Below are 26,817 nucleotides of genomic sequence, written 5' to 3' on the forward strand. Positions count from 1 at the left end.
AGGAGGAAGGACACCGGCTCCGGGCTCTGGGCCCCCCGGCCACTCCCTGCATAGGGCGCAGCCCGCCGGGAACCAATGAACCGTGTGGGAGCAGGGCTTGGCCGTACCTCCAGACTCCAGGGAAAAGCTGGAGTTTGCAAAGCGCGCCAAGGGATTCGCAAGGCCAGTGTGAATCCCTGGGGTCTCTCCACCTCCCCCCCTCCTTTTTACAGGATCGCAGCCCTACGTCTTCTCCCCAGATCCCCACCTTTTCTACCCCTAAAGTTTGGTCCACGTGGTCTCCTCTCGCTCACGACTTGGCTGCCGGGCAGGGTGAAAGTTGCTGCACCTGTTTTAGGTGAATTATGGTAGCGCTAGAAGTTGGTCTCCCTCCCTTCGCTGCTCGCTCGCTCGCTCCCTCCTCCTTCGCTCTCCGCGCGCTCCCTCCTTCCCCCTCCTCCCTGCCCCCTCCCGCCCCGCCCGCGCGCCGCCCGCTCGCAGCCACTCGCTGCCCGGGCTCAGTCGCAGCCCCTCGGAGTCCGGAGCCGGCCGCCCCTGCGGACCGGACTGTGCGGCCGGCGGCCGGGACGTAGCCCCCAGCCCGCGAGGAGGGCGCGGCGCAGGCGGCGGCGGCGCAGCGGGGAGGAGCCCGGGCCGGAACCAGGGCTGGGCCGGGGGCGGGGACGCCGGGGTCCCGGAGCCCCGGCGCCCGAGCGAGCGAACAAGCGTCGCGGGAGGATCGGGAAGGAGGAGCACAGCCGGAGCAAGCCGAGCTGCCCCCAAAGTGCGATGCCCCGGCGAGGGTAGGGCGCGCGGCGGCCGGCCGGCGCGGCGCGGAGGGAGGACGCCCGGGAGCTGCGCGGCGCCGAGCGGCGCGGAGGGGCAGTCCCAGCGGGCGGCGGCGGGCCCGGGCGGCGACCGGAGCGAGCCCCATGCCCCGCGCGGGCTGACGGGCCGGAGCCCGCACGGAGCGGCCGGGCCGGACAGGTAGGTGGCTGGCCGAGCTCGGGGACGCGGGTGGGGGCTGGGCCGGCGACCAGACCAACTCCCTCGCTCGCGCACTCTCTCGCCCGCTCACTGGCTCACTTTGTGTTTGCAAACTGCCCGCGGGAGACGCGCCGGGAGGAGCCGGGCCCAGGCCGGCGCACTTTGTTCCAGCCGGGGCCGGCTGCGGCGCCCTGACCCAGCGCAGCCGCGACACCCACCCCGCCCCGGCTCAGGCCCCCGTGGCCCGGAGCTGCCTGGGGAACAGGTGGGGGCTACGGCGCGGCGCCGGGGGGGGCGGGCAGAGGAGGTCGGCAGGGGTTGGGGGGGCTGGAAGGGCTACTAAGGCCCGCCCTCCCCGCAAGAATCTAGGACCGGCCTCCTCCCGGCCTGGCCGCGAGGAATGGGGTGTCTGGGGGCGCGACCACCCCCCCGCCCCGAGTCAGACAAAGAGTACTTCCCAGCCCGGACTTTCCTGAGCCGGGGAGGGAAGTGGTGAAGTGGGCTCCCCCAACCCCAGTCTGTCCACAGTCCCCAAGACGCGCCGGAGGCAGATAGATGGGGGGGCACCGCGGTCCTATCCAACGCGTCGCGTTAGGTGAGGAGGGGACTTGGTTTGCTGGGGTCGCACCCCGGAGGTCCCGGGGCCAGTCAACGCCTTTCCGCCATACCTGGGTCGGCTGGGAGATAGAGCGGAAAACTTCTTGGGGACTTGAGAGCGTCTGGAAACGGCCCCTTGTGATTTTGTGCGCCGGTGCTGGCGGGTGGGGGGTTGACCCGGCCGATATCTTCATTCACTCCATTTGGGGAGAGCCCCGCCTCACCATGTAGTGGGGAGAGAGGGCGGCAGCAGGGTTCGGAGGCCGCCAGGGAAGAGTGCCCCGGGATAACCAAGCAAGACCCCCCACAGATCCAGGACTGTGGCCTCTCCCCTGGACAGCCCCCTGGCAGACACCTCTCTTAGAGAGGCGGTCACCTCGGCAGCTCTCGAGTCTTGCGCTCCCCATCAACGCCAAACTAACTAACTTGAGCTGAGCCCAGCTACAGCTCGAGGCGCTAGAATGCGGGGCGCCCTGAGCGACCTGGGGTCCCGGCGTCCCCGGCAAAGGACTATGCGATTTCGCGGGAGGCGGATTCTGAGTCAGAGGCCCTGACGGCTGCGGATTCCTTCTTTCCAACTGGGGCGACCTCGTGAACACATCGGCGTCTCACCCGGACTGTCTAGGTTAGGGGAAGAGGATACGGGAGCGCGGAGACCCTGAGCCCTTAGAACACCCGGCTCGTCCCTTTGCACCGCGGGCCTCTCTTGCCATCCCCCGCCTGACTGATTTCCTCGCTCACTCCGTGCCTGGGGTTTAAGGCGTCTGGAGATCACCGCGTGTCTCGCACCCCAGCGCCGGGTCTCCCTGCTTATTGACCTCGGAGCCTGGAGCAGGGGTTGGAGGTGGGGTACCCGGAGGAGAAAACCCAAGTCTGAAGCTGTCATCTCCGTGGTGGCTGAGAAAGCCCAGGAGCATTTTGGCCAATGCGGGTTTTCACTTGAACTTCAGCACCTTCATCCCGTGTTAAAGCAGACGCCTGGATTGTCCTAGGGCGAACTGTGTTGGGTCTGGGATTGAGGGCCTTGGGAGCGCAGTTTGAGAGGCAGCTAGGGTCGGAGCTGGAGGCTCACCTGGGTGCCCCCTTCTCCCACCCAGAAGGAAGGAGCTGTGGGATCATCTGTACCGCCTGTAGCCACGGGAGGGTCTGACCAGTCCCATTGTGGAGCACAGTGGGCAATGGAGACCTCGACACCAAGAATTTGAACCCAGAAGCTCACTTTTGGGACTGAGCGCTGCTGGCGCTGGGCATTTCAAGACGATGACCCTCCTGGTGAGCTAGTGGGTGGGTGCAGGGGCCCAAGGCCCAGCAAGCTGGCCAGGCCCCAGCTGCCCTAAGGAGAGCCCCCCACCTCAGACAGCCCCTGCCCCAGACAACCCCTGCCCAACCTGGCAGAAAACCGCTGCAGGGGATAGGAAATCCACAGGCTTATTTTGCTTTTATTTTTGTTTTAACTTTGTCTTGCCTGGGTTCTGGGGCTCTTTGTCACCTGGCAGGAGGGAGGGAGGGCCCTGAGACTGTGCTGTGGGCACCTGGACAGCTTGCTCGCTCTGGCACCCTTAGATCTGAGGCTCTCAAAAGCAGGGCTATGTCTCATGGGGCTCCCCATTTGGCATCACTCCCCCTCTCATCAGTGGGGCAACGTGGCAGGGGGAGGAGGTGGCTCTAGAGAGTGCTCCCTGCCAACTCAGGACTCCTGTAAGATGTGAATCTCTCCTGGATCCCCCCCCACACTACCTTAGCCCCGTCCCAGTTTTGACACTAAACTGAAGGGGGGGACCATGGGAACCTTCTCTCCTGGCACTAAGTGCTGGGCCCCTGGGTGGGGTTTTCTGTCCTTCTCCCAGTCCTGGGCAGGTTTTGCAGGACTTACGGAGTTGGTGAACCCGTGAGCCCTGCGGGGAGAAAGGCCTGACACCAGTGCTGGGGGGTGGGGGGAGGGCAGGTTGGGCCTAACTTGAAAAAGGACCTGTCCCTGTCCCTTTCTGTGTAGGTACACTTCTCACACCTAGACATCCCTACCCCAACCTCCTTCCCTGTGCCTTTAGCCAGAAACTTCCTTTCTGGCTGCTGGCAGGTAGATCCCTTCTTGCCAGGAATGTGCATATCCTGCTGGGCCCCTACTCCAAACACACCTCTTCCTTAGGGGCCGGAAAGGAGGGGGGAATCCTTTAATCCATTAATTCCCCAAAGGTTTGCTGAGCCCCTATTCTGTCTGGGCAGGTCCCAGGCTGGGCACTGGTGTGCCCAAGCAGTGAAGGCTGGGGTCTGCACATTGTCAGGGTAGGAGAGGCAGATAAGATATCACATTAGAGAGAGGAGGGTGGGAGCAGCGTGTCTGTTTCAGAGGAGAGGTATGAGGTGCAAGGGGGGAAGGGCCATCTCCCCAAGAAGGCTTCCCTGATCTTCCACACCTGGAGGAGCTGCACCCTCCTTCCCTACATCCTAAACCTTTGCTGCCCCACTGCCTTGGTGGCTTTCCTGTCTCTCCAGCTGAAATGCAAACCCCTCCATGCCCATCCCAAGCAGGCACAATGTCTTTACTTTTCTAATAACCCAAACTGTGCAAAGTAATCATTTCTTCCATCCAAGGAGCTCCGCACAGTTTCCTTTCAAAATCTCCCAGCTTCCCAGACCAAGGCAGGGCAGGCACTGGTTTTGACAGGATTCTGAGGCTCCGACGGCTGAAATGACTTCCTATGACTTGGTTCCAGAACCCTGGAACCCAGGGCAAGGAACTCAGGCCTCCCCAGGGCAGAACATGGGTCACAGGGGAAAAGCCTTTGGAACTTGCCAGTGGTGCTGGGTCTCTGAAGAACTTAGTTAAGCTATTGGAACGTCAGTTTTCTTATGTGTGAGGTAGGTCAGTGATAGCCGTTTAGAGCCTGTTTGGGAGCAGGACGGAAGAGCAGACGTAAAGTACCTAGCATAGTGCCTGGTGCAGGGTAGTACTGACCAAGGGGTGGCTTTTATTATTAGATTCCCAGCACCGCCAGGCCACGTGCTGGACTGAATACTGGAAATTAATCTCCATTTTAGGGGTTTGGAAAATGAAGCCCAGAGAGAAGAAGCAACTTGTCTGAGGTCACACAGTTAGTTAGTGGTAGGGCTGGGACTGACATGTGGGGCTCCTAGGACTCCCAGTGTAACCGGTAGGCCTTGAGACTCTGCTGTGGGGAAGGGAGAAAGGAGGGGATGGGAGGGCCTGCCACTCCCCATCCCTTCTTCCAAAGCTCAGGCCTGCGTCCCCCTCAGCCCTCCAACGAGAGGGCTGGGTTTCCTCCTCCTGTCTTCCCTTTAGGGGAAGGTCTGGGCTCAGACCTTGACATTTCCCACCTGCACATGACCCTGGAAGGTCCAGTCATCCCCCTCCCCACAACATCCTAAGGTGCTCATGGAAGCAAAAATGAGAGGGATAGTTCCCTAGAACACAGAGGAGGAAACATGGCCGGCACCACCTTTCTCCAAAAAGGGAGACTTTTTATGGTTTGGAACCCTGGCTTATGCAGCGTTATGGAAGACAAGCTTGGCAGACAGTCTCACGTCAATCTGGGACCTACTCCTGGATGGATCATCTTAAAGAAGCAAAAAGAAACTTCCCTTGAGTGTGAAGTTTCCGCCTCTTTCAACATTGCCTCCCTGGATTCTCCATGGAAATGCACACCTTCACCCACGGCCAGTTCTGCCCTGCTGGGGTTACAGCAGGAACCCTCTACTCCAAACCCTGAGGCTTGCAGACGCAGTGGTCTTGTGAGATGGCGTTTCGTGGGCCCTGTGCAGAGCCTGGACTCGGGGCATGCCTGCCTGAGCTGGAAATGAAGAGCTCCTAGCACAAAAGGTGCCCATTTGGACAAGGCCACAGAGCGCTGAGCCATAGAGTCAAAGCATCTGGTCCCTCAAAGGAGTGAGCCATTCAAGCCTGGGCCAGGCTGATGCCCTTCCTTCCTTTGTTCCTTGTCCCAGGATGACTCCTCCCAGGATCTTTACCTGGCTGTCCCTTGCTCCAGTGCAGCCCGGTGCCTTTCTTCTCCCCAGCCCTGGTCATAGCCATGCAGCCTGTTCCCCAAATCCCAGCAGCTCTGCCCACCTCCCCAGGCCCCATCCTCTGCCCAGCTGAAGCCTCCCAAGCTGGGGGACCTGAGGGTGTGTGGAGTCGTTGGTGGTGCGGGGCATGGGGAAAGTCTTCTCTCCTACTTGGAGTTTTCTGATGGCACCTGACCTGGGCTACGGTGCAAATGGGAGGGAGGGGAGGGGAGGGGAGATGGTTTTTCCTCAGACAGTAACAAAGTGAGGTGTGTAGACCAGTGACCCTCTGCATTTGTTCAAGGTAGGCAGGGTCAGCGGGTGGAAATTACCCAGAATTCCCCCCGGCAACGAGGGAGGGACAAATGGTGGTAACAGGAGGGCAGGGTGGATCCGGGCATGGAGACCGGGACTCCTGCTCTCCATTCCACAAACATTGTGGAGCCATCGCTGTGTGCCGTGGCCCACAGGAGTCTAGGTGAAGAGGTTTAATAAGAGGTGGCTCGCTTACAACTTGGAAAATCAGAAATGGAGCAAGTGCCCCAGTGAGGATCTTTCCCACAGGTTCTGGTGACTGGAGGCAGGCTCCGGTCCTCACACTCCACAGCCGGCACAGGAGAGCCTTCAGGAGGGCTGAGCTGTGTGAAGGGAAAATGGCTCGTGGGCTGGTGAAGGGGCTTCTGTTCTTGTTTCTTCAACCGGGTGTGCTGGAGGGCGGGCTCCCTGGGATTCATTTTCCCAGCTCTGGAGCTCAGGCTTCCAGGAGACCCAGGCCGAAAGAAGTTGGTCCAAAAGAGGGTAGCATATACTTCCTCCTTTCACTCCTTCAGGGGGTTCTTTGGGCAGATGTGTATCACACCCTGAAAGAAAAGGGCGGGCGCAGCTGAGGAGAATTTGGGGGAGAGATGGGAACTCAGGATATGCAGGAGACCGAGGGAGCGGCGGCTACTGTAAGGGCTTGGGCGCAGTGCTCTGGAGGCTTCCACATCTCTGGGTTGGAGCCGGAGGCACAGAGGCACTTGGGAGAATCCTTCCTTTAGGAAGCCTCCAGGGTTCTCAGGAGAGCCAGGGCTCCCGGTCCTTGCCCCCCAGCTGCGGGCACTCACTCTGGGTTACTAGCCCGGCCAGTGTTACCCTGAGCCTCCGCGAGCACATCTTTGCGAGGTGCGGGGAAGCGCACGCGCCGGGTGTCTTCGGCCCTAAGATGTTGGGGTTTGGGGGTCCAGGGAACTCTGGAAGAGGGGGCGGGTGGCCTCTATCTTTTAGCTACAGGGAGGGTCTCCCACGCTGTGTGCTGACCTCCTTGAGCTTGGGGATGACTTCGCCCATCTGGGTCGCATGGGTCTGGGACTCACGCTTGAGGGGCACCAGTAAGCGCACTGCTACCAGCTTCCTCATTCCCTCTGTGACCTTAGGCGTGACAGTCTTCTCTCTGGGCTCTGGTTTTCATAACTGTGCAGTTGGTGAGGGAGCACCCACACTCAACTCTCCCTGCCCCCGCCCTTCCCTGCAGCTGTGGGCTGGTGGCGGGGAGGAGGGAGTTGGGCGTTGGGTGAGAGGAGACTGGCCCGCTTTGTTCCACGCATCCGGAGCTCACTGCCTCCGCGTGTCCTGCCCGAAAGGGGCGCTGTGGAGCGTGGGGCAGACGGCCAAGCGGCCCAGGCAAGTCTCCTTCTCCCCAATTAGGCAGTGGAGCCTGATTAGAGGGGGCGCTGCCCGCCGCCTCCCACCCGATCCCCATCTACGAGATTTCCCTTCATCAGAATCTCACATCCTCCAGAAATTAATTTGATGCCTCTTGTTATCAATTAATTGAATCTCGTTGGGAGAGAGAGCTCAGCGAGGCGGGCAGCAGCTTGGCCCGCTCGTACCACCACTCCGCCCTCCCCCTCACACCAGGACAGCCTCACCCCTTCCCCAGTTATCTTTTTCTGCTTTGCTTTAAATTTCACTTGTTTTCTAAAATAAAACCACTGTTATGGGCCCTTTAGACCAATTTGGTTTGGATGGATACCCATGGACTGGGCACTGCCTGAGATTCACCCTTTTGAGCTGGGCACTGGGGAGTGGGGGCGGGGGCTTCCTCTCCCCTGGGCACTGGTTGATCCCTCGGTAAATCAGCAAAACCAAACCCTTTGGGAATTTGGCCATGACCCTGACTCTGTGCTGCGGGGGCTGCTGGTGAGAAACTTGGAGAGGAGAACTGGGGGAAGGAGAGCTGTGGACAGAGTCACAGACACAGACACACACATATACACACCCTAGTTGGGGGAGGGGGACACTGAGGACCAGGCTAGGGACCTGTCCGTTGTCAAGATTTTGTTCTTGTGAAAGTTCTGTCTTTTTTAGAAGAGGCATTTGAGATCTGTTGCACCCACCAGGGCTAATCCGTTAAATGTAGGGCAGAGAGCATAGGTGTGTACCTCCTAGCTGCCCAGCTGCCAAGTCAGGCATTTGTAGGAACAAGCCCTCAGCATTGCCAAGGACACCTGGAAGCCCAGACTCTGCCTTCTGCATGGAAGATGGAGGAAGAAGGTTCTAGAAGACATCCGAAGTCTGGGAAGGGATTATGGCGGGTACAGAGTAGAACTAGGTGGTCACCAGACCCTGACTGAGGAACTGTGCTTTGCCATTTCACATACCTCCTTGTTCTTGTTTGACAGGTGAGGTCCCCAGGCCCAGAGAGGTGATGTAACTTGTCCAGGGTCACACAGCTGACTGGAACCTGCCTGTCTAGAATGCTGACCATAAGGGCTGAGGTCACAAATGGACTAACCTCACCCCTTATGTGTTTTGTCGGCTCACACAAAGTTTATTACGGTGGTAAATTTCACATAAATATCCCCACTTGGCTGCTTTTGAAAAACCCAAACCCTATCAAACACTGGAGCCTGCATTTCTGTGGGGTAAAGATAGACTGGGATTGAGTACCCTCCACTTCCCACTTGGCCCTCTTGGGGACCCGCCTAGCTCCTGAGGGCGTTTCAGTTAGCAACTTTTTTTTTTTTTTTTTTTTTTAGCGGTGCGGGCTGTGGCCTCTCCCGCCGCAGAGCACAGACAGGCTCCGGACGCACAGGCTCAGTGGCCATGGCTCACGGGCCCAGCCGCTCCGTGGCATGTGGGATCCTCCCAGACCGGGGCACGAACCCGTGTCCCCTGCATCGGCAGGCGGACCCTCAACCACTGCGCCACCAGGGAAGCCCTCAGCAACTTCTTCATGGAGATTTTGCCCATCCTCAGTATTCTAGGAAGAGCTGGGGGGGGGGGGGGCAGGTGTCTGAGAGGCTTTGCAGGGTCTGTACGAGAGCGCAGAGAAGACCTTGAAGGACACCCTGACCCAAATCTAATTCTTGCACAGCTGCTTAGGAACTGATGGTGGTGGGTGATTTTTTTTCCCCTTCCTTCTACCACGGAGGGAATTACAGGGTCTTGTGTTTTGAGGGGTCTGTTCCAAGCTGAAATCAGCCCATCCCTGCCCAGGTGAGCCCCCTTTGTGAAAGTCATCACCCTCTTACCTGCCCCCCCCCCGAAATTTATGTACTTTTTGTTGGGGATGGGGAGACTTTCTTCCGAGAATGGAACCACAGGTGGGGATTAGAGAAGCACTGGGAGCAGTCACCTTTCCAGAATTCATCTTGGAACAGGGAGAGGGATGTGGAAGGATGCTGAATCTTGCAATTCGAATATGGGTGTGTTTTTTGGATGCCCCTGAGTTGGTACCCAAGATCCCTGTGAATGCCACCCTAGATATCATCAGGAGAGACAAAGGAAGGGGCCAGGGCATGTCAGAGGCGGGCTGGGCAGAACAGCCAGGGCCCCAGAGAAGGCCAGACTACTGGTCTGTCCCAGCCCAGCTGGAGCCCCCTGGTGCCAAGGGCACTACCAGAACCAGGCTCCAGATGGCCATTTGGGCCCGGGATGAGTACCCCACCTCTTAACCAGCGGGCCCCCCACGAAAGACGGCACTATTTAATTAGCCGTCTCTGATTAACCAAACTTGGCATTCGGCTCCTTTTGCCCTCATCTTTCCCAGCTCCGAATCAATGGCTTTGATATGCTAATTAGGGAGTAATTTAATTTCAAAAGGCCGCAATTAACAAGGGTGTTGTGGACATGCTGTAGTTAAGCGGAGTAATCTAATTTGCATTAGTAACAAGCAGGGACTAATTAGAAGCTTAATTAGACACTTAGATGGCTCTTATGTTTACTTTCTTAATGAGATGGAGTGGGATCTTTGGTTCTCTTTTTTTCTTTTTTTTTTTTCTTTTTGTTAATTCTTCCTTTTGGTCATGGTACTTGGAAGGCGTGTAGAGGGAGGCCACCTTGCAAGGGCCTGCTGGGAGCATTTTGGGGCCAGAGCCAGTGAAAGTGCGCTGGGGTGTGGTGATGGTGGTGGGGAAAGGTTCAGATTCCAGGGAAATTCCAGAGTGACCGCCCTCTGGGCCTTGCCACGTCTGAGGTGGAATTCTGGGGAAGAGCACTGGTTTGGGAGTCAGAAGAGCTATAGGGTTTCAGTTTGGCTCAACCTCCTAGCAGCCAAGTGACCTTGACACATCACTAAACATGTTTGAAGTATGGTTCCTTCATCTGTCAGAGTGCAGGTTGTGTGTGACAGGGTATGGGAAAGAACTTTCAAGGACTCTGAGTGGAATGGTTGTTATTAAAATATATTCACAAATTGTGTGCCCAGGCTTCACTTCCATAAAACTCAGCTCAGAAGTCACCTCCTACAGGAAGCCTTCCCGGAGCACCCCCACTCCCTCTAGGCACCCATAGCTAGCAACCACGCCACCCCCCAGTATCTACTTAACATTTGTAAAGTTGTGTGTGTTTTGTAGGGCAGAGGTTCTCAACCCTGGCTGTACTTGAAGTTTAGAATACTTGGAAGAACTTTGTAAATTATCCATGCCTGGATCCCAGATAATCCAATTAAATTGATCTGGGGTGGAACCTAGGTATGATTTTTTTTAATTTTTGGCCCCACTGCATGGCATGTGGGATCTTAGCTCCCTGTCAGGGGATTGAGCCCACGCCCCCTGCAGTGGAAACTCAGAGTCTTAACCACTGAACCGCCAGGAAAGTCCCAGTATGTGTATTTTTTAAATGCTTGTGTTTGTCTGTATGTCTTCCTTTCTCCACCAAACTATAACCCACCCCCCCAAAGCAAGGGCTGTGTTTTATCCCCCTCTGTGTGTCCAAATGCCAGTACCCACTGTGCCCAGTGTCAGCTGCAGGCAGAGAGGCCCATCACCCAGCTATGTGCCCAGATTTGACAGGGTCGGTAGTGTTGGGTTCTCAATACCATAAGCAGAATCTGAGAATCCCCTGAAGAAGGAGCTGAGGAGAATGGAGGAAGATAGCTTAAAAAAAAAAAAAAAAAAAGCTTGTGAGTCCTCTGGGACAGGGGTGCACTGCTGAAGGTAGGGCAAAGTCAGCACACATTTTATGGACATCAATTAAGGAATAAGTGTATCAGGAGCCTTAAAACTGTACAATTCTACCTAAACCTGTATCCTAAGCAACTAGGAATGGAGAATATTCTGTTCACGTGAGGGCGTTTATTACAGTGTCTAAGCGAAAACACAGGCAGCAGCCTGGATGTCCAGCTTTAGGGGATTTGCTCAATAAATCCTGGAACACACAGCCCATTCAAATGACTCTGTGACCACTGAAAACTGTTAATTAAAATATTTGATGTCATGTGGAAATGGTTATGACCATAAGTGGTGAGTGGGAAAACAGAAAAATTCAAACCATGTACAGATTATGAGCCCAAGCTCACGTTTTACATGTTTATATGCCCAAAGAGGGTGAAAATGGATGAGACTGGAAGGGGTGGATCCCAAAAGGATCTTATGAGGTACTTATAAGTCTCCTTACTTTTTCTTCATATTCTTCTACCAGGACATCTTACTTTTATGATTAGAAAATAAAGTTATTGAAATCTGGGGGAGAGGACTTCCCTGGTGGCACAGTGGCTAAGAGCAACTAAGCCTGTGTGCCACAACTACTGAACCTGTGCTCTAGAGCCCACAAGCCACAACTACTGAAGCCCACGCACCTAGAGCCCTTGCTCCGCAGCAAGAGAAGCCACTGCCATGAGAAGCCCGCACACTGCAACGAAGACCCAGCGCAGCCATAAATAAACAAACTTGGGGGAGAACCTGGAACAGACAGCCCAGGATGGTGGCTCCCCTTCTAAATCAGAGGTTGCTGCAGCCTTTTAGAGGTGTGTCCTCACCCTGCCACATGCACTAGCTCCTTGGGCTTGGAAGTTTTGTGCCAAGAAGAGGCCTTGAATGGTCCCTAAAGTTGGACCAGATAGCTCCTAGTGTGTCATTTAGGGAGACTCTCAGGCTGAAGTGGGAGTCTTAGGGAGAAAACCGAGGGTGCCAGCCTCTGACCCACACAAGGGAGAGTCCCCGAGTACAGGGAGGGCATGGGCCTGGAGAGGGTTTGAGCTTCTTCTGGAACTCTGACAGCCCCATCTGCTTGAGGAGAGACACTGCCGGGCTGATCAGAGAACCAAGTAGTCGTGTGACTCACATCACCCTGCTCTGGTGTGGGGACCCATTTTGGAGCTACAGAGACATTCTAACCCTTGGATTCTGTCTCACTTTCCTCAAATGCCAAACCATAAGGCTAGGATGAGGGGATGGGATCTGGACTTGCTGGGTCCCCATAACTGTAGTTAATACCCTTCTCTGAACACCTTCTCTGGCAGTGTATTTTATTTGATACCACAGCAACCCTGAAAGGAAGGGTTATTGGTATTAGCTTCGTATGGTAAACAAGGAAAACAAGGCTCAGAATGGTGACCTCACTGCTCATGTTCTAATTACAGAGGTAATAAGAGATCAGAGCAGGGTCAGCAGGTAGGATGCCAAATGAGGGGCTGATAAGAAAGTCTGAGGCCCAAAGTGGCTCCTGCCTGAGCCCTCCCTCACCTGGAGGCCTGAAGCCAGTGGGCCTTTGGGGCCTGAGCTGAATGGGGAAGGGGATCCCTGGGTCTTGGGATGAGAGATTGGGAAGTATCCCAAGTTACTTGAAATGTCAGTGCTCATTGCTCTGAAAAGCCCTCTGCTTTCCGTCCCTTGACACAAGTAAGAGCTGATAGCAGGACAGCTAGAGAGAAAGGAAAAGAAAGAGAAAGAAGGAAATAGAGGGCATCCTCATGCCCTGTTCTGTGTGGTACCCACTTAGGTGTCTTTTTATATAATCTAGAAATGTGTCCATTTCAAAGACGTTTTGCTCCGAAGAAGGTCTGAAACCAGTGACTTCTCTTGTAAAATAAGGGCTTTTGCATATGCTGGTCCCCTGCATTCAGTGTACCTGACCCATACCCGCTCATTCTTTTCTAAGTATAGATGCCATTTTAAAAGGAAGCCTTCCCTGTCCCCGTGTAAATTAGATCCCCCTGTTTATTCCCTGCACTCATATTTGATAGAATTTATTTTATTTGAGCTTATCTGTTTGTGTCCTTGTTTATCATCTGCCTCACCTCCTGGGAACATTAGCTCCAGGAGAGCGGGGCCTGTGCCCTGTTCTGTTCAGGTCTGCACACACACAGCCTGGCACATGGGTAAGTGCTTAAATATTTGTTGAACCAATGAATGGATGAAGGGTCATTGCTGGTGAAATATTCTCCTGGCCAGCGTCAGAGGAGAGAGAAGAATGACTTTGTTCATGACCATAACTCCACTAGTGGCTAAACTTTCGAAAAGGCAAATGCCAGGTTTACCCAGGAAAAAAAGGGAGGGGAGATAGGACCTCCATTATTACCAGTTGCCCTCAAAGCAGCCAGGACACCTGTACTGGCTTGTGTTTTGTAAGCCTGTAGGGGTCCAGGACCGAATTTCAGTTTCCTGCAGATAGGTCTTCAGTGCTTAGCTCAATGGGGCACGAAATCCATGTTGAATGAATTAATGGTCTTGGAGGTAGGTCATCTCGTTTTGGCCACCAGGAAGCTCATAACCGAAAGCCAGTGCTCATCGTTGAAGCCCTGTTGTATTGGACAGACAGCATCAGCATCGCCTGGGAACTTTTTAGAAATGAATTCTCAGGCTCATTCCAGAGACCTAAAATCAGAAGCTCCAGGCCTGGGGCCCAGGAATCTGTATTTTAACAAGCCCTCCAAGGTGATTCTGATGCACTCAAGTGTGAGATCCTCTGGCTTAAGATCTCGGCCTGTTTATTCTCCCTTCCTACTACCCCATGATACTACATTTTAAGTAGCTTTATCTGTCTTTTATTGCAGTCTGCTTCCCAGTCTTTCTTGGAAGTTGATAGGGGTATGCATTATAAATTGGTAGTTACATCTAGTCTAGTTTCCCCCATCATACAGAGAAGAAAAGGGGAGAACTAACTTGGCCCAAGTCACACAGCAAGTTGGTGATAGAGCTGGGGCTAGAAGCCAGTTTCCCAACTTCTAGTCTCAGGCTTTCAGCTGTCTCTCCAACTAGGTTCTAGGTTTCCAAAAGGGCTGTGTCTGCTATTTCAACTCAAATCACCACCATTGCTCTGGGTACAGGTTACCTGTGGTCACGTCCCCACCCGCCGTGCTCCCCTAAGAGCTGGGGGTGCGCCCCATCTCAGGCTGAGCGCATGCACGTGTGCGCCCTGCGGGACGCGCGCCGGGAGAGAGAGCGCGCTGGGGACTGCCCCGCCCCTTCCCTCCTTCCCTTCCTCCCTCCCTCGCGGGTAAACTCCGGGCATCCATCAGTCTGTTAATTGCACTAATTAGAGATCGCGGAGGTGTTAATTGGAAAACCCTGGTATTGTGCCTGTTTGGGGAAGAAAACGTCAATAAAAATTAATTGATGAGTTGGCAGGGCGGGCGGCGCGGGTTCGCAACGAGGCGTAGGGTGTCGTGGCAAATGTTACGGCTCAGATTAAGCGATTGTTAATTAAAAAGCTACGGTAATTAATACTCCGTACACCATATGGGCCCGCGGAAAAGGCACAAAAAGTTTCTACGCGTGTGGGGCTCCCCCGTCCTTTTCCCCTCCCCCGAAAGCACCCTAGCCCTTGGGTCCTCCCTTTGGCCCCAAGGTAGGTGGAACTCGTCACTTCCGGCCAGGGAGGGGACAGAGGCGGACCCGGGCGCGTTCTGAGGCGGCCCTCATTGAGAGCCCGCGTTCTTCGAAGGGCCAGGAGCCTCGGGAAGTGGGACCCCCACGCACACCCTCCCCCCCCCCGGCGGCCCGCAGACTCCCGCGGAGCGGAAGAGGCGGCTGTGGCTTTGACCCTGCTTGCTGGCTTGCTTCCTTTCTTCCTCCCTCCCTCCCTTACTTCCTTCCTTTCGACGGCGTCGTCTGCGGGAGCGTCGGGGTACTGGCCAAAGGCTCCGAGGTGCCCTGGCTCCCCAAGGGAACCCTGAGAGACGGAAGACCAGGACCTACCCAAGGACAGGACCAGCGCCCCAGACAAAAAATCCTAGAGCACAGGAAATGACTTGGCCTCTGCCCCCAGCACAGCGTAGGAGAGGGTGCAGGGAAGGCAGGGGTGGGCCTCAATTTTAGCAAATCCTAGAAAGGCCTTCTAATTTCCTCTCCTTACTTGTTGGTATGAGCCCAGTGACTTGCCCAAGGTCACACAGCTGGCCCTTGAAACCTGATGGTCTCATTCCCAGAGCGCCTCTCCACTTCTGCAGGTAGTCAGCAGCTCTTTGCTGAGGAAATGGGTACCTGGGGCGGGAGCACGGATTGGCAGGATAGGAGTGTGTGGAGAGAGGCGAAAGGGTGGGAGTGAATGGAGGAGGGGGCTCCTGGAGGGTCCCCCTCGGTACCAGAGCAGGCAGCCCTGGTCCCCATTGGGAAATTTGAGGCATACATTTCCCTTTGGGAAAGGGACAGCTGTGATTTAAGTGGAGCCTCCATGGCTCTCACCAGCCGCTAGAACACGGTGGCTTCTTGTGTACATACTGACGAGGGATTTTTTCCTCCTCGAGTTTTCAAGTCAGAAGAGACCTTCAAGACCACCTCTCCATGTAGGGATGGGGAAATGGAGGCCCAGAGAAGGAGGAGGACAGAGAAGTCACAGCTGGTTGTGACTGAGCTCAGGCCCCCTGACACCCAGTCCCCTGCCTTCTCTAGCCAGAGTCCAGGCTCCCATGGACTCTGCCTTTCCCCCCTCCAGCCCACACCCTTGTGGTGGGTGCAGGGCACGGATATCAAGGCCTGCCTCCAGTACCCCACTCCACCCCACCCCATCCCTACCTGGCGGGGCGCCAGGCACCCAGAGCCTGCTCACCCACAGTGCAGGGAGCACCGCAGTGCTGTTGCAACACCTGCACACAGACAGGCAAGGAGGCTTGAGGCTGCCGCTGTGCTTCTCAGGAGGACAGGTGTCTCAGGACAGAGGTGAGGAGAGTCCTGGGAGCACCCACTTGCAGGTTTGGATTGGTATTGGTGGACAGGCAGGCGCGAGCCTGGAAGGAGGTGAAGGCCCCGGGAGGGGGCAGAGCAGCGCGCCACGTGGGAATTAATGCCATTCGTACAGCCTGCGGAAATGACTTTTCAAGTGCATATAATCTCAAGCATGCAGATGAGAGGCTGGCTTCACCCTGTTTAATATGAATGATCAGCCCTTGAATAGCTGTTATTACAGCCACATTGCAGCAATTACTTTGTTCACTGGGTGTCGCTCTGTCGCCCCCCCCCCCCAATAAAAAGAAAAGAAAAGGGCACCTCTGTTTGCATCCTCCTTCCTTTTTTCTTCCTTTTCCAAACTTGCTGTCTGATCAACTTTATGGTGTGTGTGAATGTTGGAAGGGGGGCACTCTCCCTTACCCCAAGAAGAAACTGCTGGATTCTCTCTCCTTTCTCCTGTGCACACACACCCCTGAGGCTCTGGTCTTTGTCCCCTGGGGCCCAGGAGTTTTCAGATCTCAGGGAAGTAGACTTGGAATCGGGGCAGGCAGCTGTTCTCCACCCCCAGCAGGGCCAGGGTCAGGCAGAGGGAGAGCAGAGCGGCCCCTGCTGTCTCCCCATCCCCCTCGTGTAGCTGGGGCCCAGGCCTGAGTGAGGGAAGGTGCTCTGTGGGCTGCTGGGAGGGATCCGGGTGGGCGGTTGTGGGGAGGGGCTGGAGCCCTGTGCTCTGGCGGATGGAGGACGGTGCCCACCCCATCCATCATTTGGTAGCTACTGGCCCTGGGGCTGACACGACCATTAAGGCCGGAGACCAAGTGCTCAGTCTCTTCTGAACCGTTGCCCCCAACCTTGCCCTTGCCCCTGGCCCAGCTCCTCACAGAACCCAGGATTGGGAGCAGCAGCTGGCGGGTGGGGGAGCAACAAGCCCTTGGGAACACAGAGAAATGCACAAACGTGGGACACTCCAGCAGCACAGGGTCACCCAGGAGGCCACACAGGTCCACTGGGACAGACACCTAGAGTCACAAGAGCAGGGTGACATGGCACACACGTGAACTAGTGGCCTCCCCACGGGCCTTTCACAGTGCTCTGTCCCCCCAACCCCCCAAGCACACCTAGATACTCTCACTATCTTCCCCACTCTGCTGACAGTGGGGACAAAAACAGCAAATGGCCCAATAGAGTGAGGAGAAAGAGTTCCTCCAGAGTGAAAGAGAATTGGGGAGCTGCCACCTCGGAGAAGGAACTCGGGAAATAATCCTTCCAGCAGTTTCTCTATTAAGGCCCTCCTGCACCTGTTTATTGGGTCAGGGACACCGTGTGGTTGTGGGGTCTGCCAAGGCCGAAAGGTAATCAAGAAGGGAGGGAAGAACGCTGGCTGCCTTCCAGCCCGATCGCTGTGTGATCTGGGCCAGGTCTTTGACCTCTCTGAGCCCAGGGTGTTCACCCTTACAAATAGGGCAGGTGAAGAAGGGACACATCATTATTGGCGCTTACTCTGCCAGGTGGTTTGCATGTGCTGTTTTATTTACTCCTCACAGGATCTGAGAGGCTTGGCGTAATTACTTACACAAAAACAAAGAAACTGAGGTTTAGGGAGTTTAAGACTTATGTCAAAGATCAGTGGGGAATACCAACTGTGTCCTGTTTGGCTGAAACTTTTGTTCCTCTCAGGGGGCTGTGAATCTGACGATAGCTGGAGACCCCAGACTTTGAGAACAGCTCTGCATACTGAAGTCCCCCATCTGCTTCATAGTCTGTGTACGAGCCCCTGAGATAGTACAGCCTCCGTGAGTTGTAGAAGGAAACCCAGGCCTCCTCCTCGCTAACCATAGCCATCCCAGTCATACCCTCTCTCTTTCTGAGCATGTTTCAGCGACTCTTGAGAGGCAGTTGGGGGAGATGGGGGAAGATACGGGATTCAGGCCTTGACTCTGCCTTGGGTAAATCCTCTGACTGTCTGGACCCTCAGTTTCCCATCTGTAAAATCAAGATGATAATTATCTCCCGGGACTTCCCTGGTGGCACAGTGGTTAAGAATCCACCTGCCAATGCAGGAGACACAGGTTTGAGCCCTGGTCCAGGAAGATCCCACACGCTGTGGAGCAACTAAGCCCGTGTACCACAACTACTGAGCCCACGTGCCACAACTACTGAAGCCCGCACACCTAGAGCCCGTGCTCCGCAGCAAGAGAAGCCACTGCAATGAGAAGCCTGCGCACCGCAACAAAGGGTAGCCCCAACTCTCCGCAACTAGAGAAAGCCCTTGTGCAGCAACGAAGACCCAACGCAGCCAAAAATAAATAAATACATTTTTTAAAACCCCCAAAAAACTATTCTCCCACAATTCTTGTGAGAAGGGCTCTTGCTGCCTGTAGAGACAGTAAATATTGAGTGTCTGCTTTGGGCCAGGTGCTGGTCTGGAGGCCTTAGAATGGAAGGTCAGAGAAGTCGGACCACCAGCTGCCTTCGTTGCACAGCTCCAGGCCCAGCAGAGGGTCTAGCACCCAACATTTGCTGGGAAAATGGCAGCGGCTTTTGCTGTGTGTGTTGAGGTGGGGGTGGGGGGGGGCGTGCAGGAAGGAGGCCCTGCTCTCGGGGAACTCCCCATCTAGGGGGGGAACAAACACAAAGGCCATCACAGGTGCGTGTGGGTGGGGGGCGGGTTGGGGAGGGGGGCAATATGGTGGTTCTGGGGACTAGCTCACCTGCTTTCAGGTCCTTGCAGGACACTCCCCCCCCCCCCCCCCCCCCCGCCCTACACACTAGCCTGGAGGGAGAGGCCTGAACCGGTTTGGGTGTGGGGGGGGTTGGGGGGGGTAGCGCCTCCTCGAGGAAATGTGGGGGAGGGGGGCAACGGGTGGCCTCCAATTCAGTCTGGAGCTGCCCTTGCCTGGGGCGGAGGGTGACCTTAGGAGGGAGGGTCTGCACCGCAACAGGGGTCCCAGGATCAGCCTCCAGGAAGCTGAGAGGGAGAAGCCGCCCCAGGACTTGGTGGGGGTTATGTCATTTGGGGATGGGGTGTTGAAGGACACCGACTGCTTCCCCGGGTGGAACCCGCCCTGCCTGTCCAGCCTCAGCCCCTCCCCCGTGTCTCTCCTCCCCCTCCAGGTCCCGCTAGAGCGACATGATGGTGGAATCCGCCTCGGAGACAATCAGGTCGGCTCCGTCTGGTCAGAACGGCGTGGGCAGCCTCTCCGGGCAGGCGGATGGCGGCGGCGGCGGCAGTGGTGGCGGGGCCCCCGCCGGAGGCAGCGCAGGCAGGGATGCGGCCGCGGGCCCAGACAGCAACGGCGAGATGAGCCCTGCGGAGCTGCTCCACTTCCAGCAGCAACAGGTAGGAGCTGGTGCCTCTCCCCAGCAACCCAGGAGAGGGGAGAGGGGCGCCAGGCCTCTTCCCACTACACCCTGGCCACCTGGGGGCCACCGCTCCCTGCCACACAGCCTCACTTTAACATTCTTGAGAAGGTCCAGCCTGCAGGGACCCCCTGTGTGCGCTCCCATTCGAGTGGTCACTAAGGCAGGGGGAGAGCAGCCCTCCCAGAAAGAGAAGTGGGGCTGGGCGCCTTGAGATCATGGACCTTAGAACAGCCTCAGAAATGCCCACAAGGGCAGACAGACGCCTGGGCAGCAGGCTTGAGGGTGTGCGTCTTGGGTGGGTGGGCGCCTGGGCTCTCCTCCCGCACCCCTGCTAAGTTAACAAACAGGGTTGGGGTAGGGAGACCCTGCTCTAGGTGTGTGCTCTTTGGGGGAGGGGGGCTGTGCACAGTGGTATCTTCATTTTATTTGCATTATAAAATGTTCCCCACCTCCACCTCTGCCTGGGCCCCTGATGCAGGCTAGCTGTGAGATTAAACTTCCAGGCACCAAGGGTCAAGGCAGCTGGGAAAAGGTCCAGAGCAGTAGGCAGAGGCAGGCCTCCATTTTCAGTGCTCAGACTGGCAGCCCTGTCTGCGTCCCCCGCCCTCTTCCCCTTCATCATTCCCACCCTAAACTGCAGAGTTCAGGAGTCCAAGACCAGCCTCTCTGAGGATCCAGAGGCCTTAGGGGGTGGGGAAGCCTAGCTGGCTCATGACAGAGCAGGGGCCCCAGGTCCTGGCCCCACCCCGGGGAAAAAGGGAGAATCATGCTTGACAAGTTCAGGAGAACCGGCCCAGCCAGCCCTGGCCTTGGGATGCTCCTCTTATTTGACTTTGCTCCTCGAATCACTGCTGGTGGCATTGCCCCTTGGGGGCTCTGCTGGGAATGTGGAAAATTCGGGTACTGCATGTTCCTCCCTGCCCCTACCCCACCCCCGCCTCATGCACACAGATGTGTGTACCCACATCGCCCTCATGCTCTCTCCCAGGTTTGCCCTGGGGCTCCTTCTCTGACTCCATAGCCCCTAAGGGGCCCTTTACCACCACACTTCTTGAAGCTAGAGGTCAGACTGGAAGCAGCACCGTCAGAAGCCCGGCCCCGCGCTCTGCGCTGAGCTGGTCAGCCAGCATTGATGCAGGAACTGAACAAACCCAGGCTAAGCCCCAGCCTGCCCCTTCCCAGCTGTCAACCTTGGCCAGTCCTGGGCTTCCCTTACCTCTTGGCACCTAAAGTACCGGGGTTGTTAGGATCAGATGCAGTTTGGGTGTAAAATCCCTGGTCAGTACGGATGTGAACAGAATTGAGGACTTTAAAAAATTCCTTCCTCTTGCAAACAGTGGAAACTTGAGCAGTAAGGGCCTGTCTCCTTTCTCCAGGGAGATGGTCTTTGGGAGTTTGCTGGTATCTCCCAAGCCCTCCTAAACAGGTTCTCTGGGGAAGAGACCCACAGAATCTGTACCACCTGCGGGGGACAGAAGGTCAAAGGGCAGAACCCTGCCCTTCATCAAAATAATAACAGAGCACACCCCACCAGAAATCTCTAAGGCCACCCATTTTGTATGGGTGAAAACTCTTCCCCTCCTGCACCTCTGTGCAGACAGAGCTGTGAAAAATTTTGAATGTCGGGGGAGGGCTGGGAGGAATACTGAAACTGGAAAGTTTCTTTTAAAAAATTATTTAAAGAGAAGACTGAACACAGATATCAGGATAAGTGGGGAGAGGTGTGGGGTGGGGAGGGACAGAACTGTCTGTACCGATCAGGTTTCTCTGTTCTGCGTTGCGCTCAGGCCACGTTCTACCATCTATATTCCACGTTCCAGTTATCCCTGTTTGTTTTGGTGAATATCCCAAAGTCCTGGAAAATCCTATATCTGTTTCACAAATAAACTGGGGTGGAGATTTGGAGGCAGGCGGAGGGAGGGCTGTTTTATCCATTTGGGCTCACTATGGGCGTAGTGCCTGGGGCCAAGGAAAATATTTGAGACTTAAAAAAGGTTTTCTTGGCTCCAAACTATGAAAAGAACCCTGCAAAATTAAAATTACAAAATTTTCAATTAAAAGGAAACAGTCTGTGGGCTGTCCTTCTCCCTCCAATATATGAGCGAGGCTTTGGGGGGAGCTTGAGGGTAACACTTTCTGGGCCCCCCTCAACAAGTGTCTCTGACTGTTTGTGGGATAGGGTGAATGTAGGAAAGAGGGCCGTGGCCCAGCGAGTGCCCCCTCCTCCTCGACCCCCACCAGGAAGTCCTCTGAGGACAAACAAACACCTTGCCTCTGTTTGGTGCTTTGGGTCTTTCATTGCTTCACCATCCTGGGGAGATGGGTGTTACTATTCCCATATCACAATGAGGGGGCAGCCAGAGGTAGCACTGACTCGCCCAGGTGGACACGGGAAAGGCTAGATCTCAGGACTCCCGGTTCCTAGTGCAGGGCTCAGCTCCCACCACACTCACAGTCCCCTGAGGGAAATGGAGGCAGCAAGGCCTGGCGCTTAGTAGGTGCTAAATTAACCACTGCTGGTGAGTGAATGAGAGCACTCCACTCCCAATCTAAAAGCGCTCTTGAAACAAACCAACAAAAGCAGCAGTGGCCCCTGGCTCTGAGTGGCCACTCCAGAGGCAGAGGGTGTGAGCGGGTCTTCGGGCAGTGCCCGGGTCCCTCCTCCTCGTGCCTCCGTGGCTCCTCTTGGTCCGTCTGTCGGTTGGTCTGTTAGTCCCTGCCCCTCTGCTCTGGATAAACAAGCCCTGGAAATGCAGTCTTGGCCTTTGGGAGTAATGAGTTGACAAAAGAGAGAGAGAGATAAACAGGGCGAGTCAGAAGTCAGGCTGGTGACAGGACTTTAGGCTGAAACAAACAGTGCTGAAGAGGGCAGCCACGTCACTTTGGAACAAGAGCAGGCGCCTGTTTCCATGCAACAGCAGGCTGGGAGCTTGTTTAAACAGAGGCGGGGTAGGGGAGACAGGGCTCAGCTGCCAGGCTCTGTCTGACTGGAGAGAGGGTCCCCCTCTGGCTGCCCCATTTCAGCAGTCAAGGCCCCAGCTTCCCGCTCCCTCCTCCCAGCCCTCTTTTTGGGGAGTGACAGAGCCACACCGCCTCCACTCTGTCCTTGGGGCTTTCATCTGGTCTCCAGTCTCCTGGAGACTCACCCCTGAGAAGGAAGCGTGGAGAGGAGAGCGCTGTGGGCCCTGGAGCGTGCATTCACTCAGCAAACACGCATCGAACCTTATTTTGCACCTGGCACCCTGCTGGCCCGCTGGAGTTGGTGATCCCCAGCTGCTGTTAAAGAATGCCTTGAACCGAACAGGCGTGCCAGCTGCCCGTCAGCCCCCTCCCTTCCTTCACCAAGACAAAGTCTCCTTCCTCAGTGGCCCCCGGCCGCATACTTCCCCTCTAGGATGGCTTTTTTCTTTGAAGGTCGCCCCTGCATTTTCTCCTAATCTAATTTCACCTGTATTAAAATGTTCCCAGTGTGTAGGGCTTTCCCCATAGACTCCACAAATATCCCTGATGGGGGGCAGCCAGGGCTGGGAGAAGTGTGTGCCAGCTCTGGGGAGGTGAGGTGGAGGGCCTGGGGAGGTTTTGGGGACCAGGCTGGATGCTCGCTGGACTTGGGGCCAGGAGGACTGGGCCAGACAGTGGGGGCGGGCAGGGCTGCTGGCTCTGCGGCTGAGCTGAAAGGCGTCCTGGGCCTCCGGAGCCTGCACTCCTATTGTCTTCTGGTTGCAGGGGTGACAGGTCAGCGGGGGTCACAGGAGGGTTGCCTAGCGTCTGGGAACTCCCACCGCAGTTGCCTTGGCAACTGGGGCCAAATCCCACCCTGTTCACATCCTGTGAGGAGATTCAAAATGGTTTGGGGGCTCTGCACATTCATGGGCTTTTAACTCACCCCCCTCCATAGAGATGGAGCGAGGGGAGGGTCAGGGAGCTGGGGAAAGAAGAATGGAAGAGATTTTTGTTCTCCTCCCCCATCTGGCTCTTCTCTAGGGGGATGGGGTGGAAAGGGGAGGCTTCAGAGGTGAATTAGCCCAGGCACCTCACACACGCGTTTCGTCTTCAGGTCTGGGGCCCATTTCTTCAGTCTTTGGGACTCCCACCCTTCTGCCCCAGATTCTGCTCCTTCATCTCTAGTCCTACACCCTCCAAACTCCCCTCTTCTTTCTGTAGAATGAACCCCTTCCCAGGAAGTACTTGGGGCCTGGAGGGAGAGCTGGGACCCGAACTCCTCAGAGGCGAGACTTAGAAAGTTCCCGTGGGTGAGGTCCCTGACCCGGGACAGCTGTGGGGTAGTGTTAGAAACGACCGACCTCTCCCTCCTGCTTGGGAATAGAGCAGGTGAGAGGTGGGCCCGGGTAGTAAGGTGACAGGCAGGGTCCTGAGAGGATGCCTCAGGGAAGAGGACCTAATCCCCCCTTCTCTTTTTTTTTTTTGGTGGTACGCGGGCCTCTCACCGCTGTGGCCTCTCCCGCTGCGGAGCACAGGCTCCGGACGCGCAGGCCCGGCGGCCATGGCCCACGGGCCCAGCCTGCTCCTCGGCACGTGGGATCCTCCCAGATCGGGGCACAAACCCGCGTCCCCTGCATCGGCAGGCGGACTCTCAACCACTGCGCCACCAGGGAAGCCCATAACCCCCCTTCTCTTACCCTTCCTGGGTTACTAAACCAAAGGCCACCCTGTTTTGTGTGTCTGCCCCCTAGTCCAACAAAAAAGGAAGTTTCCCTAAGAGGGGAGAGAAAGGTCAAGGAGAGGGCCTGGGGCCTGGGAAAGGGATGCTCAGGCCCCCGTTTCCTTGGGACTAGGGAAGAGCAAGTCCACTGTGCTCCCAGGTTTTCCTTCTGCTGTGGAATTCTGACATCCCCTCTTTTTTCCCCCTCTCACCCCCTTTTTATTACCAGAGTTCTTGTCCTTACTGATAGGAGTTTGGGGACTGGGGAGAATTGGGGAAAGGGGGTGAGTGTTTCCGCTTCTGAGGGTGAAGGATTGAAGTGGGACAGGCCGCATCCCAGGGCCACTGCCCAGCGGGTGAGCTAGGTTTTCTCCTACTGGAGCCCCTTCATTCTGAGGATCCCCTGTGGGGGTCAGTGGGGAGGGAAGTGCATGCCCCCCACAGTCCCCACTGTAAACCCCACACTTACAGCCCCTGCGGAATGGCTAGCGTGAGGGTGGCGCTGAACCCAGGCCTGGGAATGGAACTCCTTCTGGAGAACTCCAGTTACTGGGACCCATCTGGGAGGAGTCTCTCTGAGGGGAAGCGCCACCGTCCCGCGACTGCCCCGCACTATTTCAGCTCCTTCCCGGATGCCACTGCTGGACCTTTCTGGCGGAGCCGGTTTGGGCCCAGAGGGGCTGGATGGGCCTGGGGCTGCTCCCTGCTGGGGGCCCGAAGGGAGGGAAGGAAGGAGCCTCTGGGGAGGGCCTTGCCCTTTGGGGCACTGTTGGGTTCGTTTGTTAATTCTGTTCTGTGGAGAGGAGGCATTCTCAAGACGCTGGCTTGGCGGTGAAGGGGTCCTAAAACCGGTCTGTGCATCTCCCACCCACGTGGGCCTGTCTGTATCTGCGCGTTGCTGGTTTTCATTTTAATGGTTCTAATTTGAGAATGCACCGATGTCATCTTTACGAGGCTGGTGTAAAAAACATTTACAGCCTTTTCCAAAAAGCTTTTTTTTTTTTTTCCAAGGGAAAAGGTGTAGAATCGCTTCGGGGGTTTTATGGTCTCCTCTCCCCCATCCTCCTTGCCCCCCTTCTCTGTGTAATTTCATTTTTATGTCTCTTTGCTGGAGGATAGAGCCTGGCTGGTGGAGAACCTGGATCTCCCCAGGTCAGCACCCTTAGTGGTGGGGGCCCCTGACCCCTGACCCTTCTCCCTGCACCCCTTCCCTCCACACTCTGGTCCCAGAGGACTTGTATTTCAAGGGGTAGATGGAGAGACATTTCCTGTTTAATTCAAGTCAACAAATACTTATTAGGTACCTACTGTTTACTAGCAGTAGGTTAGGTATCTCCTCTCAAGAGATTGTATCCATTCCTGCTTAAAAGCCTCCAGCAATTTTTCCTTGAGTGTAGAAGGCAGTAAAAAGCCGTCGTCCCAGGGATGTGGCCGCTGCTGACCCCTGGGACTTCTTCTCAGGCCACTCAGCTTGGCCACGCTGGCCTTTTTGGTTCATAACGCTCCAACCTTATATGCCCACCTCCGGGCTCTTGCACCAGCTCCTTCCAACCGTGAATACCCTCCCCTGAAAGAGTAGCCCCCTCATCCTAAACGCGTCCTCGGAGAGGCCTTCCCTGGCCACGCAACCTAAGTAACCAGCCAGCCGTCCTCTGCGTAACGCTGGCCACCGTCTCACAGCTCGCTTCGCTTTGCTGTAGGGTCTGTCTCATCCCATTAGAACGTGAGCTCCATTAAAGCAGATACGCCATGTCCCCAGTGTCTAGGACAGTGTGAGTGCCCTGTGGGGCTTCACAAATAACTCGCTGAATTATAGATAAATGAATCAAAAGTCATAATCCGGGGGGGGGGGGCAGGTGATGGGCCTTCCGGGGAGGGCTTTTCAGGTTTGGGGTGGGCTGGCCCACCAAACACCCTTCTAGGGCCCCTTCCCCTAAATGGAGCCAGCTCCCAGTTGAAATTATCAAGACAGTTGAGATCCCAGTTTTGCCCAAATTAGCGAGATGCAGACAAAAGAAGTTTGGGTTTTGTTTATTTTGGTTCCTCTTTACCACCATTAGACCAGAGTTTGCTGGGGCGGGGGTTCCTCCATCCTGTCTGCCCAGCTCCTGGCTCCTCGTCCCTGTGCAGAGCCCCGTGTCAGGCCCAGGGGGACTCAGGTTCTGCTTCTGCCGCTGTGTGACTTTGGGGCGCTTTACTGCCCCTCTTCGGATCTCCGTTTCCTTATCGATAAAGTGAACTAGATAAGTGTTTCACAAACCTTTTTGCTGGAGATCTGCCGTAAGAAATGCCTTTTATTTGGAGTGGCAGCACACAAGAGTTTCACGAAACAATGCGTATGCTTACCTAGTAACTCTGATGTTTTCGTGTGTGTGTGTGTGTGTGTGTGTGTGTGTGTGTATTTTTTCCTATTTTTTTGACCTTCTAAGTTGATACTGTATGACCCACCATTAGCTCATGACCAGCAATTGGGAAAACACTAGACTAGATACCCTCTAACACTCCAGCTCACCAGGTCTGTGACCTGCGTGACTCTGCTTCTCTGTTCTCAAAGTTCAGCCCTTCGTGCTTGTCTCTCCCTGAGCACCACGTCCCCGCCCTCCCAGACGCACAGAGTAAGGCTGGGACCCCGACACAGACCTGGAATCCTCCAGCCTGGAGAAAGAACCAGTAAACAGCCCTGCACCTGGCCTCCACAGAGAGGATATGCTGGTCCTCCCCCAAATTCTCCAAGACAGAAATGAGGGTGTAGTCTCATCCTGCAGATGAGAGATGCATCTGCCCCAAGACTTGTTTTTCTTTTCCTAGCAGCTCCCTGTTGCCCTCAAAGCACTAGCT

General features: G+C 55.8%; 1 protein-coding gene across 3 annotated transcripts in view; it reads left to right on the forward strand.

Moving 5' to 3' along the window:
* The first annotated feature begins 691 nt into the window (after positions 1-691).
* Positions 692-26,817, forward strand: part of FOXP4 (forkhead box P4) — a 50,834-nt gene continuing 24,708 nt past the window's right edge. The window contains exons 1-2 of one of the 3 annotated variants that reach the window (XM_032649693.1): positions 692-966; positions 19,068-19,293. In XM_032649693.1, coding sequence (XP_032505584.1) covers positions 19,084-19,293 — 210 coding nt within the window. In that variant the 5' untranslated portion in view covers positions 692-966; positions 19,068-19,083. The remainder of the gene's footprint in view (positions 967-19,067; positions 19,294-26,817) is intronic. The other 2 variants (XM_032649691.1, XM_032649692.1) reach the window with 2 other exon arrangements.

The sequence above is a fragment of the Phocoena sinus genome, chromosome 11 (assembly GCF_008692025.1).
Source record: "Phocoena sinus isolate mPhoSin1 chromosome 11, mPhoSin1.pri, whole genome shotgun sequence".
Classification (NCBI taxonomy): domain Eukaryota; kingdom Metazoa; phylum Chordata; class Mammalia; order Artiodactyla; family Phocoenidae; genus Phocoena; species Phocoena sinus.